The sequence below is a fragment of the Microcaecilia unicolor genome, chromosome 9 (genome assembly GCF_901765095.1).
Source record: "Microcaecilia unicolor chromosome 9, aMicUni1.1, whole genome shotgun sequence".
NCBI classification, from domain to species: Eukaryota; Metazoa; Chordata; class Amphibia; order Gymnophiona; family Siphonopidae; genus Microcaecilia; species Microcaecilia unicolor.
In genome coordinates, this window is record NC_044039.1 from 31584550 (window position 1) to 31601524 (window position 16975).

The 16975-nt window shown below is 43.2% G+C and overlaps 1 protein-coding gene across 1 annotated transcript in view; it reads right to left on the bottom strand.

Annotated features, from left to right (window-relative positions):
• Positions 1–16975, bottom strand: part of ANO4 (anoctamin 4) — a 223269-nt gene that overhangs the window by 69724 nt on the left and 136570 nt on the right. The window contains exons 10-13 of the mRNA XM_030214891.1: positions 16183–16238; positions 12966–13087; positions 6166–6300; positions 1325–1421 (exon numbers count right to left, since the gene is read on the bottom strand). Coding sequence (XP_030070751.1) covers positions 1325–1421; positions 6166–6300; positions 12966–13087; positions 16183–16238 — 410 coding nt within the window. The remainder of the gene's footprint in view (positions 1–1324; positions 1422–6165; positions 6301–12965; positions 13088–16182; positions 16239–16975) is intronic.

Genomic DNA, 16975 nt, shown 5'->3' on the forward strand with positions numbered 1-16975 from the left:
TGCGACAACACCACGATAGCTCTACTGCAGTATTGTAAAAGGGCCCCTACACGAGCGCTTCAAGTGAGAAAAGCAAAAAGGCTGTCCTAATTTTATGTGCTGAGTTAACTGGGCACCGATCTCTTTATTGGCTGATGCCTGGTTAACTTCAGGGTCAATGCACATACCCAGATATTCAAGGGCAGGAGACACGCATGCCCCAGCACTGAATACCTGTAGTTAGGACAGCCTACAACTAGAAGCGGTTTACAAGCCGCTTACCATCGTGGGCTGAAAATGATCCCCTAGGGTTCTAGGCTCACATTAAATTTCTGACAAAAGGATTCAAATCTGAGATCATAAAGAAGCATGTTCCAAAGGAAAGGATTAAGACAGCAAAAAGAAGAATGTCGGACGACCTCCAGTCAAATTGTAGAAGGAGGTGAGATAATCAGTTGAGAGGAGTGTAGAGTATATGCAAATCAGCTAGGTAGTTCAGAATGAGCTCACTAGCACTCAGAGTACAGGCGCATGCAAGTTTTAGAATAGGATGATCACAAGCTCATTAGCTATTATCACCCTATTTACCAAAAGCTGCTAGCTTTAAAAGCTACTTGTCCTGGATGGTAGTTTTTACCATGCTACCATGTCGCCAAAGTAAGTTCTAATAGTGGAGATAAGTCATGCCCTTGTGGCTTTCACAGAACTTGAGGTCCTCATGATTGAAAACTAGTTTTCTGCTAGGTCTCCCTCCTTCCTCCCAAGAAAGACCAACCATCCATCTATCCATATCTCCCACCCCCCCAAAAGGAAGAAGCAGCCCCTGCAGAGCTACCTCATGTATGCTTTTTACCTGCTCTGGTTGAGTATAAGACTACTGGAAGTGGTAGATGGTTGGGAAAACTGTTATAATAAGGTGGACAGAGGTTAACTCGTGATTGTCTTAAGACACGATAGATGAACGTGTCAATCAGTGAAACATGCGGGGCACTGTATAGACTAATGATGTCTACCTGCTAGTGAACATGTACCTGGTGACTAAATTGTGGTAACATCTGTTTTCCAAATTTTTCAATTATTTTCAATTGCCCTAATTCAAAAAAATTAAAGAATTTGGAAAACAGATGTCACCACAATTTAGTCACCACGTACATGTTTATGAAGTAATTTTCTGAGTTTAAGTGGTGGAGTCCTTTAGAATTTAAAGTGTTCTTTATCTGCTAGTAAACGCAGTCTGCATTTAGACCATAATAGGGGAAAGACCAGCAGACACTGTTGACAACAACACAGATGAATGAGCCTACCAGGAGTGGTGTAGTGAAGGCATCGTTCTCATCATACTCACCTTGGCATAGACACAGCTATCTGACAACCTCATGAAGGGACAGTATTTATCACACAAAGGACACATTATAATACAGGTGGCTTCGCACACTTCTTTACTGGAAAAGACAAGAAACTGTCTGCAAATAATATGTAGACTTTAATTTTCCAAAACAATGTTCACATCAAGCCAGTAGTCCCCAATCTACATCCCATGAGCCCAATCCAACTCACGGAGATTTTTCTCCAGACCACCATGCCCTCCTTTCTCACTGCCAGTGAGAAGGGGGCTGTTTTCTTCATGTGCAATGTTGGCACAAAGAGAGCAGGCAGCAGCAGAAGCAGTTCTGATGGACTCCAACTGCTATCAGAGCTGGAGAGCAGGTCCACAAGAACATGGGCGGCAGTTTCACTGGCTACAGTGAACCCAGAAGTGAGAAGCCTCTGGAGCTGCTGCTGCATGTGGAAAGGGGCTAGAGAGAGCGGACGTAGCAATAAGCAGTGAGGAGTACTTCTACAATCGCTAGCTACTGTTGATGAAGTCCACGGAGAGACACTGAAACCTTCAGTGAATCATGAAGTAGTGAGCGCTGCAGAGAAAAGTGTAGCAAAGATTACTATGTGTTTCTGCTGCACAGAACGTGAGGGAGGTAAGCAAGAGAAGAATGATGGGAGGGGAAGAGAAAGGCATGAGAGGGGGTGTGGGATTGTGAAGCACGCACACCCACCCCTGCCATCTATCACCCTAGCCCTCCCCCAACCCCCTACTCCACTGCCTACTCTAGGGAAGATACTGGGAAAGGAGAAAAGCAGGAGGCAGGATTCCCAAGAATGTGGCAGGATTGCCAATTTGTCAGAAATGTTCCATATCACTGGGAACCTTGGCCTCTACCCTGCCTAGCATTTCAAATCATTGAAAGGGCTGACGCGTTTCCCTTCTTCAGCCTTCTCAGTCATTTCAGTTTAGGGATCCCTGTGTTAAATCATCAAATCTGTCAAGCAAAGGGTCACATGTTGTGATCTTTTACTATTTACAGTGTAGGAAAAAAGGCTTTCCAACTAATGCGGCAGTTGTGTAGCAGGTCTTTCATCTGCTCTAACAGAGGAGACCAGAAGAACGCTTTTCAAAACAAAGAGGTGAATTTTCAAAAGTTTTAATTAGCTAACTTCAGAAATTAACCAGCTAAATCTAACCAGTTAAAAAGCAGCCCCTACCAATTCTCTTAAATTTAGCCAGCTAAGGGGGAATGTTATCAAGCTGCAGTAAAAGGCGAGCTTTTACCGCTCCTTGATATACCATGGGAGTCAGCTACCTGCGATATAACAGTCCAGGAAGCTACTGACTATCGTGATAAATAAATAACGCTGCTTGCGAGTCACCCCACAAGCAGCATTATTCCAGAGACCCAGGTGTGGCACATGCTTCCAGGCCAGAGCCTACTGAAGCTGGTGCCATCCCCTCCAGCCCAATCAAACTCCACCCCCCCCCCCCCACTCCCTCACTAACATCTTGCTGCCCCCTGATCAAACTCCCTGCCCCTGATCAAAACTCCCCCACCCCAATCACATCCCCCACCTCACCGATTGCATCGCCCGTTCCCTGATCAAATCCCCCACCCCCAATCGCATCTCCCTACTTCCCCTAAATGCTCCCCACCACCATCATGGGCCTACCAGTCCTTTACCTGGTGGTCCAGTGGTCTTAGGGCAGGACTGGTCCCCAGTTGCTCTTGCCCTGCTGGCACTATCTCCAAAATGATACCCCTAGTAGAAGTCTCATACTACTAAAACTAGGACTCATTTCCTTGCACACCACAAGTCGCATTCTGGTATTTACATAGTAATCAGCTGCTTGCATGCATCTGCATACTTTGTATCTCATTGTAACCTGTGGAACTTTGTAAATCTAAGTGCTTTGAAAATTAGCCCCTTAAGGTCCTAAGGCACCTTGATAACTTCCCCTCTAAATGCACAAGCTGTATACATTTAGGGCCAGATGCACTAAACCTAACAAGCCCACAACTTGCGTTTTAAACTGGTTCCAGCCAGTTTAAAACACAAATAGTTTGCCAGGGGCATGCACTAAGGGCATTTTCCCTGTCACGGTAGCAGGCAACGGAAACGGAATGCAAATTATCCAAAGGCTATTATAATGAGCTGCACTACCGTTGCAGCTCATTATAATGAGATGCACTACCGTTTTCCGATTCCCTTACCGTGGGAACCCTAACGGGAGTCTGCACCTCTCGTTGGGGCTCCTGTGAGGGAATCAGAAAGGAAAAGGGCCCCAAAAAAAGGTAAAAAAGAAAAAAAAAAGCAGCGAGCGCACGTGAGGGGCATCCTTTATGGACGTACTCTACCTGCGCTTGTGAGGGACGTCTTTTATTTGTATTTCACAGTTTTTTGTTTTTTTTTAGTTTTGTCTCCCCAGCACTGCTTACCTTCTATAGCTGTGTGAGAAGAAGGGAATTGGAGACGTACGAGTCGATCGGGACGTCCCTTTCGATTATGCTCCTCTTCCAGGTCTCTTCAGCCAATCAGAGTGCGTTTAGCTGACACCAGCAAGCTAGACGCGCTTTGATTGGCTGAAGAGACCTGGAAGAGGAGCATAACCGAATGGGATGTCCTGATTCTCCGACTGGCTACCGAGGTAATGGTGAATGCAACAGAGCTACAACTAGTAGCTCATTTGCATTCCCTTTCCTTAGTGAATTCCTGTTCCCTACCGATTCGCTATGGAATCGATAGGGAACGGGAATTACCGACGACTTTAATGCATCTGGGCCTTAGCCTATTAAAAGGCATGGGCCACAGATGTAGGTAGGTCAGTGAATGGAATTTAACAGATTAGCGTAAACTGAATAGCTTGCTAAGGAGCTGTTTATCTTTCCTCTTGGTAGGTTTTTGAAAATGAGCCCAGAAGCTCTCTTTGATTTCTCAGACCTTCATCTGCTGTACTGAAGCAAATATCCCAGTCTCGAAACAGTTCAGTTTACATGACCTCAGGGACATCTTGTATTTAGAGGTCATACTAGTTTAACTCAAGTAAAACCTAGGGATGGGCTATCCTTTGCAATGATGTGGGAAAAGTCAATGACATATCCCATGTTGTTTTATACAGTTAACAAATGAAAACAAAGAGTAAAAACCACCACATTTTGTATTTTTCCATTTGCTGATAATAGTGTACACTTTTGCAAAGAGAGCGTATTCATTTGAAAGAGTGAACACGATTAACGACAATGCTCCCAAAATAAAAATGAAGACTAACCAAAAGAAAAGAAAATGAACAATGAAGCTAAGGACATGGGAAATGAGACAAAACAAATATTTTGGAGCATCCCAACCCTAGTAAACACAGTCTGGTCAATATTCAGGCTATGGCAGTCAATGTGGAGAATTAGCCCCAGATATTAAATTCTGGGAGAGGGAAAGGGACTTGATATACCGACTTTCTGTGGTTACAAACAAAGCAGTTTACATATTATATACAGGTACTTATTTTGTACCTGAGGCAGTAGATGGTTAAGGGGCCCTTTTACTAAGGTGCACTGGAAAATGGCCTGCACTGGTGTAGACGCGTGTATTGGACGCACGCATAAAAGGCCTTTTTTTTCCAAAAATGGATGTGCGGCAAAATAAAAATCAGTGCACGTCCATTTTGGGCCTGAGACCTTACTGCTACCCATTGACTTAGCAGTATGGTCTCACATGTTAACCAGGCAGTAATTGTCAGGGTGCGTACACTGCCGATTACCAGCCAGTTAGAAATTATTTTCTGCCTTGCTTTTTGGACATTCATGGAAATTAGAATTACCACCCTGGGCACATGGTAGCCGGGCGGTAGTTCTAATTTGACCTGTGTTGTATACGCGTAGGCACCTATGCGTCTTAGTAAAAGGGCCCCTCAGTGACTTGTGCAGAGTCACAAGGAGCTGCAGTGGGAACTGAACCCAGCTCCCAAGGTTCCGAGAACACTGCACTAACCATTAGGCCACTCCTCCACTACTGGGCTACGTCCAGACATTGGCAATGAATATCCAGGGGCTAATTCAAAATGTGGTGGCTGAAGAAGCTTATGCAGGCCTCAGCTTATATTTAGCTGGGACCCACATAAGACACTAATGTTGGCCCTGGCTGAATACTGGTTAGGACCTGTATGAGCAGAATCAAGTGCCTAAGCCCTTCCAAAAACCTCTCCCTTCCCCTACTCCCAATACCCTTCCCTCCAGTTCCTCCAAAGGCATTAGCAGCCCTGGCCTTGTGCTCTGGAATCTCCCTGGTGGTCTAGAGTGTCCTATGGGCAGCAGTGATACCCACTCACTCTTGCCAACAATGGGGCAACCTCAAAATGGCTACCATGACCCTTATTGGCAGTTTTGCTGTACGCAACTGCCATTAGGGGTCGCAGAGGACATTTTGAGGTCAGATCCATGAGAGGCAGATGCAAGGGGGCATCATAGAGCCTACTAGACCACCAGAGAAATTTCAGACCCAGGAAGGCTTATGGGGGTGGAGGGGTGAGGGCTCAGATAAGGGCTATTATTGTCCTTGGGGGGAGGAGTAATTATCCCCTTAAGTGCTGTTGAATATCAGCGTTAAGGGCCAGAAGTGATTTAACCGGGCAGGAACTCTTCCTCCCCAGTTAAATCACTTTGAATATCATGTGGAATGTTATTTTTTTTTATTTGACTAAAATAATGTGTTTGAAATAATACCCTATTAAAGCAAGTATATACTGCCAAATGCATGTGTGTTGAATTGTATTCTACAAAAATCATTCTAAAAATCAGAATACTTATTCCTCGCACACCCCCTCTACAATTATAAACCTTACACAAAGAACAGAATTTACTGCTTTACCTGACTTGGCAGTGATCCATCGTGAATGCTCCATACAAGAAGACAAATAGTCCAGTGAAGGCAGCTGGGAAGAGCATTCCTGTATACCAGCCTAACCAGGCAAAATATAAGCCAATTTTCTCACCAAAATATCTCCTATTTAATACAGAAAGCCAGAATTACAGACCAGCTTATTAACAGATGTTCTATACTCATCAATACGGTAAATTTAACTTTTTAATAGAGAAGATGCTCAATGCAGTTTTTCAGTCACAGTTTGAAAAGGGAAAGTTATTTATTTAAAAATGTATGGGGTTGATTTTCAATGAGATTTAACTAGCCAGAAATGGCTTCTGGCCAGTTAAATTGCTTGTTATGGGCTAACCGGGCATATTCAGAAGCACTTAACTGGATAGTACTGCTGAAAATGGTTAGCGCCCAACATGAAACTGGCTATTTTGGAGGTGTTCTGGGGGGGGGGGGGGGGGGATTTGTGCTATTGGCCAAGGGAAATGCACAAACAGGACCGCACAAAAGTCTTTGGCATTCTTTTACTAAGCTGCGGCAGAAAGTGGCCTCAGTGCGCCCTTACGCTGGTCTTTACTGCATGCTAAGCTCATTTTTACCAAAGCTGGAAAAACAGATGATTTTCCATTTTCCTTATTAATGGCCATACACCAATATTCTAAACCAAAAAAGTAGGGTAGAGCCCTCGATAATGTACAATCAATATATATAAATAAGTAAATCTTGAGAGTTCTCTAGTGGTCTAACTCCAGCTAGTCTATACTACCGGAGGAAAAAGTCTCTCACAAAGCTCAAAAGTCGCTAAAAGCAACAGGAGCAGGGCTGCTTCATCATTGGCTTTAAAAAGGGCATAAAAACCCTCCTGATAAACTCAAACTATTATTCTCTACCTTGTGGGAAAATACTTAGCTATACAACTGCGAAACTATATATATGTACAGTATCAGTCAGATTTCTATTCCACCGTAGTAGTGTGAAGAATTACTTAGCTTCAAACCCGTCTTCCTTGCTCTCCTCTTATTCAGACTAACGGACCGTGACCCTTCAGGGTTCACCGGTCAAATTTAAAGTACAGAGAGAGCATCTATTTCCTTTTAAGTAGAGATATGCAATGCTCTCTCTATACTTTAAATTTGACCAGTGAACCCTGAAGGGTCACGGTCGGTTAGTTTGAATAAGAGGAGAGAAAGGAAGACAGGTTTGAAGCTATAATTCTTTTAGTAAGAAAAGTAAAAAAAGTAAGCGATTGGTAAACAATTCAATCTTTTCAGGTATTTTAATTTTTTATTTATGCTCTTTATTTATTTATTTATCTAACATTCAAAGAATGAACTTTTGAATGATAACGGAAAAATCAGAAAACAAAATATTATAAGGGCAATAGATAAATCAAGGGAAAATATAAACTAACCTAGCCCACAATTTTGGAGCCAAGATACAAGAAATTGTTCCTTTACAAAGAAAGAAAAGAAAAAATGAAATCCAAAAGACAGAGAAGAGTAATGTTCACAGCCGGCCTAGCAGTGCTTCTTAACTTGCAGGATCTGTCACGGGTACATTCATTTCACCTTCTTTAGTACTTATCTATTCTAGCAATTTTTTTGGTCAAAGAAAACACAATTGATAGCATTTAAAGACACTAAACCTCAAAGCAAGAATTTCCTTCAGAGAAAGAACCCTCAGCTGAAAGGCCAAGAATTCCTTCCTCCTTTTTTGAGTGTCTCTTGCTATATGAGGAAAAGTCGTATTTTAGAACCCAAGAAAACTCATTAATATGATGAAAATACAAACGGAAAATATTATTCCTATCTAATTCTAGAGCAAAAGTCACCAACAATGTTATACATTCAGTTATCACATCCAAAGAACTTTCTAGAAATTCAGTCAAATTCATTTCTGTTTGAGGTTTATCAGCAACCCTATTAGATAGTCCTGAGAGATACTGAGTTCTCACAACAGGTGAAAACCCTCTGCTGGGATCCTCAGTATCTCCTGAAAATATTTTTTTACCATGTCCAATGGTGAAATCAAAGGGCACTTTGGAAAATTTAGAAACCTCAAATTGTTCTTTCTAGACTGATTTTCCAGGTATTCCAACTTATGAGCTACAGTATTCCTCTCCTTGATTATAGTCAGAGAGAAGCTCTAATTCTTATGATCTTTTGTCCCAAGTTATTAGATAAGGTTCCAACTGTCTCAAAGTTTGTACTCCACTCCCAAAGGAGTCTGAAATCTTTTGACGTGAAAGGTGTACCCCCTGGATGAGGTCCCACAAGGACTCCATAGACACTGCAATGGGTCTCTATAAATCTCCCAAATCCATAGCAGATAAACTTCCCACCGTGGGCAGTAACTGAATTCCAGCCTGCCCCCCTGCAGCTGTTATTGCTGAAGGAGTAGAAGTCACAGTGGGTCCCCCTCACACAACTGGAGAGACAGCCACCTCAACCAGGGTTCCGTCACTCCGTGCATCTCCTCTTTCTAAACTGCTTCCGGGACAGGGAGACGCTGCTATCGCAGGAGGGCTAAGTGAAACTCCCTCTGCACTGCGGTCTGACGCTGTTCCTGTGGACCCAGTCATAACGAGTACTACCTCCTCCCGCGGTTGAACATGAAATCTATCCAGCATTGCCTGGTTCAACTGCCAACCAGCATAGGAGGTAGAGGGGGGATCCCAGAGTTTGGCTTTCCTCTTACCTATAATAAAACTGTCAAGATGCAGGTGTACCACAACAAAGGCTGGAAGACACCGGAGCTCAAGCCCTCACGTCTGCCTCAGTCGCCATCTTGGTTCGCATGAATTCCCAATCTTTTCAGGTATAGAGTATTGTGTTCAAACTTTGGCAGATCAAACAGCAAGCAAGCTGCCAAGTTCTGAACCACTTGCATAGATTTAATACCAGTAGCAGATAAACCCAAATGGGCTATGTTACAATAATCAATGCCACTCAAAACCATGACCTCAACAACTCGTACTAGATCCATGTGTAACTGACTTTGTTCTATAAATGGACATGCATTTTATAAAATTGGGGGAATGAAGTGCAAGAACCTAAAACCTTTTTAGTAAATATGTCACTTAGTTATATTCTCATTATCGGAAAAAGAGACATGTGAACCACGATATAGAAGTAAATGATCAATTAACATTTCACTGGTGTCTCAGCTCTCTACGCCTACTGAAAACCATTAACTCCATCAGTGTTATGCATTGTGGTTTATCAGAAGCACAAAGGATCCCTGAGACAGCTTCTCACACTATATCAGAATATTTTTAAAACTAGTGTGTGGGTAGGAAGTGGGAGAAACTGCAACCTCAGTTACAGTTGCTGTGGTTCCTCATGCCAACATTCAATAAGAAACCCAAATAGTGACAAAGAGGAAGAAAGACGTCAGAGATCACAAAAGAAATGTGTTAAAAGGTAAAAAAGGTAAAAAAAAAAAAAAGAAATGCATCTTTCTTAAGACATATTTCTACTTATTTATATTTTTTATAGTATTTCTATTATTTGGCAGGAAAACCCCAAATAATATAAAGATGAACTGGGCAAGGCAGTGCGCTGCCATTTTGGTGGTGGCACTGGAGTAACACTCCCTCCCACCTTCGAAAGGTAAGGGGAGGTTTGGGGGGGGCACTAGGCCACCAGGGCGGGTGGGGATAGAGTTGCCCACTGGGCCACCAGGGACATTTTTTGTATTGTGGGATTAGAGGGGCTAAAGGTCCATTGACCTCCAGCCCCCCCCCCCCCATGTCCTTGTGTCAGGGGTGTTAGGGGGCTGGAGGTTCACCAGTCTGTCCTGCATAACTGGTATTCGCACCCAATCCTTTCCCCTTCCTTCCATGAAATACAGAAACACAGCACAGAGATAACAGCAAGGCAAGGCTGCAGTTTCTTTATTAGCAAACCAAATAAAATACAGTGATCCAATAGAAACTCCCCATCCAACCCACTCCCTTTGTTGGCTCATACTCATCCCATCCTTAAGTTCTGTTAATGACGCATTATTCTCTCTTCATCTGGTCCACAACTGTACTTGGTCACTCAGCTGGATGATGACAATCTAACTGAAGAGGGGTTCTTCAAACCCTTTGGAAATATACCTAGCCTGTGGTGACACAAGTCCTTACTACTTTCCCTCCTTCATGGCCTCATTATTTCTCCTAATAACAAAAGGACTCTGCTTTATGCATTTCTTTATCTAGATTTTAGGAGCCTCCAACTCTAACTTCAATTAAGATGTGATAGCTAATCCCAACCACTCCTTTCACCTTACATAAGTACATAAGTATTGCCATACTGGGAAAGACCAAAGGTCCATCAAGCCCAGCATCCTGTTTCCAACAGTGGCCAATCCAGGTCACAAACACCTGGCAAGATCCCCAAAAAGTACAAAACATTTTATACTGCTTATCCCAGAAACAGTGGATTTTCCCCAAGTCCAATTTAATAATGGTCTATGGACTTTTCCTTTAGGAAGCCATCCAAACATTTTTAAAACTCTGCTAAGCTAACCGCCTTTACCACATTCTCTGGCAACAAATTCCAGAGTTTAATTACATGTTGAGAGAAGAAACATTTTCTCCGATTCGTTTTAAATTTGCTACTTTGTAGCTTCATCGCATGCCCCCCAGGTCCTAGTATTTTTGAAAAGCATAAACAGGCACTTCACGTCTACCTGTTCCACTCACCTTAATCACTGAAGGGTGGGACAACTGTCGCTCTTCCACCCAACCTCAGAAAAATGCAAAGCCTGCCAAAGTGCTCTACCCTCTCATCTCCCTTGCCATTGTCTCACCTTTATCACTTCACGGAGCCAATGACAGCACCCCTCTCCTTTTGTTTCTAGCCTTGCTTCTCCCAGGTACATCTTTCCTATCCCCTCCCCACCTTCTACAGCCAGCTCTATAGAAAAGAAGGCCAGAGTTATGGGGCTCGACCATGTTATGGCACCCCTCTAATTCAGGGTCACTGCCATATTCATGAACAGTATCAGCCTAAAACATAAGGGAATAGTGGGCCCACTCATCAGGACTAGAGGAGTGTAAACAATTCAAAATTGAACACAGATTTGGTAGATTTTAGTCTGATTTGAGTTTGACAAAAGTTTTCTGATTCTTCCCAGATCTGCCAAACTTTCCCATGTGGCTCTTCAGAAAATCCAAAGTGAAAGTGCATCAGAGTTTTAAAGAAAATCTGAAGTGCAACAACTTCAGATTTTCCATCTTCCGTACATGACCAACCACTCGCTAAGTTCCACAAATGCTAATCTTCTTGTTATGCCTCCCTTTTCAAGACCTTCATCTGGATATTTCCTGCTCTTTGGCTTTTTCGTGAGTTGGTCCGTCTTTATGGAATTCTTTTCCTCTGCGGGTACGTTTTAGAGCCCTCTGACAGAAATTTTAAGAGCACCCAAAAAACCTGGTTGCTCTCCCAGACCTTTTTTCAGTTTGGTCATCTCTCTGTTCTTACTCTCTCTGGAACTGGCTTCCGTTTTCCTATTCCTTCTTCCTTTTGTGCTTCAGTTTTACTGGTTTAGTCTTGGGGAAAAAATGTTATTTTAAATTATTCACCTTTCTTATATTTTTTTGCTCCTACTTTTTCGTTTTTTAAATATGTTTAGTCCAGTTCTGTTACTATCAATTTTATATTGTGTCTGTTTATTTTATCAGTATTTGTAAACTGTTATGATGGTTTTCCGAATGGCAGTATAATAAATGATACAGATAAATAAATAAAAAATAAAATTGGTCTCTTGAGTCAGTTTAACAAGTCTTTGAAATGCTTTTTTGTTATGGGTTTATGATTATGTTTTTAATCTTGTAAACTGTTTTTGAATAGTCTGTTCCAGGAAGGTAGAACATTAGAGGCCAACCAAATTTTGGTTTCTGATTCGGCATCAAAACCAACCCAAAATCCGGGTTCGGGTTTCAGTTGAAAATGCCTGTGCCTTTTTCAGTGAAAACTGAAACCACAGCCCTGCCCCATGCCAATGCAACCCATCCTCCCCCCACCAAAAAAGAAAATCCTTTCCCTCCCAGGGCTGCCCACCAACTCCACCCCCTCCCCCTCCACAGGCCCTCCCCAGGCCTACCTATTAAAAGCACTGGTGGTGTAGTGGCCTCTTCGGGGCAGGAACATCCAGAGTTGCTTCTACCCTTGCTGACTGCTTTGTGAAAATGGTGGCCATAATATCCCATTTCAGCCTCGTAAGACTGCCATGGGAGATTGCCATTTTGGAATTGGGAATGGTATGAGCAGGAAGGTGCTGGCTGGCTTGGGAGTAGAACAGGCTTGTGGCGGTGGGGAAGGGGGCCAAGGGCAGGACTACGATTTCAGTTTCCACCAAAAATGCACAGGTGCTTTTGGTCAAAACCCGAACCCAGATTTTGGGTCAGTTTTGGTGCCAAATCTGAAACTGAAACCAACATTTTGTCAGCCTCTAATGTTCTGCCTTCCTGGAACAGACCATTCAAAGAAGTTTACAAGATTAAAAACAAAATCATAACAAAAAATATTTCAAAGGCTTGTTGAAATATATCTACAAATATCAGCCTGGTTCTTAGCCCCAACATATGCAAAGATATCTTATGCATATTCATTATGGAAAGCCTAGGAACCCCGAAGACTGAGTCAAGAATCACTAGGCTACAGCAATGGCAAGGATAGAAAGAGAAAACAGACTACTTACCCCAATTACTGAGCCCTAGAATTTCACAAGCATTTGATTCTAAGATACTTTTCTATGCAAATTAAATGCACAATAAATTTAATGAAGCTAATACATATTTTTACCGTACAATATCCAAAGGCTGGTATTTATACCACACACCCCACCAGGCCCAGCATTCATACAGCAAATGTCTGTGGTTTTCAGCTCCATGGGTTCGAATGGAATTTTTACTTCTGTAACTTCCCTGAAATATAAAGTGAAATATAATTTGGTACAGCTGAAATGCTTCAGTTTATACATGTTGGCATCTCATTAGTTTCTACATATTTAGTATTAGCAACTTTATTAATAGAAAAGTAGGGTGAAACCGCCATTTAATGATGTCACAGTGTAACACTGCTTCCCTGGTAAAGGTTACTTTGCAAAAATAAAAGTTAAGAAATCTGTATATGACTTTGCTTTCCTTTTTCTACTTAGAATTTTTTTTTCCTTCCCATGCCTTTCGACCAATTAAATCAGATGAACTAATATTATCCATTCCAAGGCTACATGAGAACTTCCTCTCCCAGTCAAGATGTAGTGAGTGAAAGTACTGCTGAGATGGTAACAGTTTCAAGTCCTTGCGGGTACTTCTTCCTTGCTTCCTCACCCCTTCTCCTCCCCCTCGGTTCCATTTTTAGAATGGGGCAGAGGAGAGGAGAAGAGGGAGATAAGGAAGAACGAATAGAGTCAGTGAACACACTAGCTAAGCCAGGCAGCCTCCTAGACCATCACACTTTTGGAAGCAGTAGCAGCAGGCAGGGGCATAGCCAGACTTCGGCGAGAGGAGGGTCGAGAGCCCGAGGTGAGGGGGCACATTTTAGCCCCCCCCCCCCCCCGGTGCCGCCGACCTCCCCCCACCATTTTTACGCCCCCCCCCACCACCACCACCTTTGACCCCCCCCCAGTGCCAACCCTTTCGACCCCCCTTCCCGCCGCCACTAACTCTCCCCCGCCGCTGCCGTCGGGTACCTTTGCTGGCGGGGCTCCCCAACCCCCACCAGCCGAAGTCCCATTCTCCGGCACGGCCACGTTGCTGATCTGCAACGCGGCCACACAGGCTTCTGTTTCTGTGAGACTGACGTCCTGCACGTACAACGTGCAATATGCAGGACATCAGACTCACAGAAACAGAAGCCTGCCCTTGCAGATCAGCAACGCGGCCGCGCCGGAGAAGAGGACTTCAGCTGGTGGGGGTTGGGGAGCCACGCCAGCAAAGGTACCCGACAGCAGCGGGGGAGGGTTGCTGGCGGGAGGGGGGGTCGAAGGGGTCAGTGGCGGGGGGGAGGGCAGGGCCAAATCTACAGGGACCCATGCCCCCGTGGCCCCATGTAGCTACGCCCCTGGCAACAGGACCTGCAACTTCCACAGACCCTGCTAGTTGCTATTCTATCTCGGAGCACCCTTTATAGAATAGTGTTGAGTGCTGATTTTTCCCGGTGGCGATTTTTCAGTGCCATTACTGAATCTAACCCTACATGTGCACAGATGCATGGAAATGCCCAGAATTCCAAAAGAACATAAGAAAAGCCATACTGGGTCAGACCAATAGTCCATCTAGCCCTGTACCTGACAGAATCCCAAACAGTGGCAAGATTCCAGATTGAGGTTGATTTACTGTTTAAAATGTTCTGATCATTTGTCAATGTACTATTCCAAAGTTCATTCAATGTACTATTGAATAGTACATCAACTTTGGAATAGTACATCATTCAATGTACTATTCCAAAGTTCCAAACTTGCTTCTCACAGGTCTCCCACTTAGCCATCTCTCTCCTCTTCAATCTGTTCAAACTTCTGCTGCACGACTAGTATTCTGCCAGGGTCGTTATGCTCATATTAGCCCTCTCCTCAAGTCACTTCACTGGCTCCCTATCCATTTCCGCATACAGTTCAAACTCCTCTTATTGACCTATAAGTGCATTCACTCTGCAGTTCCTCAGTACCTCTCCACTCTCATCTCTCCCTACATTCCTCCCTAGGAACTCCATTCACTGCGTAAATCTCTCTTATCTGCACCCTTCTCCTCCACTACTAACTCCAGACTCCGTTCCTTTTATCTTGCTGCACCATATGCCTGGAATAGACTTCCTGAGCCGGTACGTCAAGCTCCATCTCTGGCCGTCCTCAAATCTAAGCTAAAAGCCCACCTTTTTGATGCAGCTTTTAACTCCTAACCCTTATTCACTTGTTCAGAACCCTTATTTTATCATCCTCACTTTAATATTCCCTTATCTCTTGTTTGTCCTGTTTGTCTGTCCTAATTAGATTGTAAGCTCTGTCGAGCAGGGACTGTCTCTTCATGTTCAAGTGTGCAGTGCTGCGTACGTCTAGTAGCGCTATAGAAATGATAAGTAGTAGTAGTAGTTCATTGGTTGCCAGTAGCGGCAACAGTTGTTTTTAAGTTATCATGCTTGATGTATAAGGTGGCTTATGGTCTAGTTCCTTTATAGTTCCTTCTCGGCTTTGCTGCTGGACTGGGGTGGTCGTCCTCAGTGATGTTGGCTGCTGCTTATCTATTCTGCAGCTGCTTTGTGCTTGGAGAGTGCTGCACATTGAAGGGGCCCTGTTTCTTCCTGGATCGCCGATTCCAGCCGTTGGCCACCGCCCGCATTCCTGTCCTGTTCGCAGGATCTGATTACCTGCTTTAATGTGTCTCAGCGAGTCAAGACCTGATTTTGGTTCCCTCCTTACTTTCTCTTCTTTTTGTTTTCTTTTCCTTGCCTACTTATTTGTTTAAATATTGTATTTATATTCCCTTCCCTTCTTCCTCCGTTCCCTCTACCCTCTCTACTGTCATTGTAATTGTTTCTTTAGTTCATTGTAAGCCGCTTAGAGGCTGCTTTATGTGGTAAAAAGCGGGGTATAGATGATCTAAATAAATAAATAAATATTTGTCAAAATGTTTTGTTCTGTCTATTCTAATGAGTGTTTCCCAATCAGTAAATTTATCTTCTTTTCCATCTCTGAAGGGTAAAGTAAGAAAGAAATTTATAGACTCTCTACATTCGTATCAGGCGGCTAAATTAGGTAAAGATATTTCTGGAATCTTGCTATTATTGGGGATTCCTAAATCTTATTACTCTTTGGGATTACATAACAATATTTTATTTTTATAGCCCACAATACCTCGCAGTTCAATGCGGGTTACATACAAAAAGAAAATGGGACAATCCAGGAATACAAAAAATAATGCATAAATTTTAAAATTTAAACAACCGCGATTAAAAACTAACAATCCCTTCCATAATTCAAAAACAAATATGTCTTATGCAATCGCCTAAAATGACCATAACTTACCTCATGAAGTGGAAATGCAGCTTCATAGGAGCCATTAGTCATCAAACGGTTCAGTCCTTGAGAAAAAAACAAAACAGCACAATTAAACAGTACTACTACTACTTAACATTTCTAGAGCGCTACTAGGGTTACGCAGCGCTGTACAATTTAACAAAGAGAGACAGTCCCTGCTCAAAGAGCTTACAATCTAATAGACAAGTGAACGGTCGGTCCGATAGGGGCAGTCAAATTGGGGCAGTCTGGATTCACTGAACGGTAAGGGTTAGGTGCCGAACGCAGCATTGAATTCTGGATTGGATGCAGAATCTCAGAGTAGCAACATTCCATGTGGAACCCCAAAGATAGCAAGATTCTGGAATCCTAAAGAGTAACAAGATTCTATGCAGAATCTCAGAGTAGCAACATTCCATGTGGAACCCCAAAGAGTAACAAGACTGATTGGAATTGTAAACTAACTGTTGTTGAGATGTTATAGCTAAAATTGTGGCTAGAAATATACAAGCAGATCATTTCTAATACAGCAAACAGAAGATAACCTTTGATTTCTGAAAATCTACTATAATAAAAAGCACCTCCAATGTTCTGAAGCTGACTCCGTGGCACTGTGGCAGTGTAGGGTTCGTAAGTCTGTCATTCAGCTTTTCATTGGCTCTCACTGTCCCGCCCTCGCATCAAAACGTGATGACATCGAGGGCAGAACAGTGAGAGGGAAGGGCACGTCACACGCATGAGGGTGTCGTCGTCCCTCCCTCCCTTCCTCCCTCCCTCCAATTTTTAAAAGTCATATTCACTT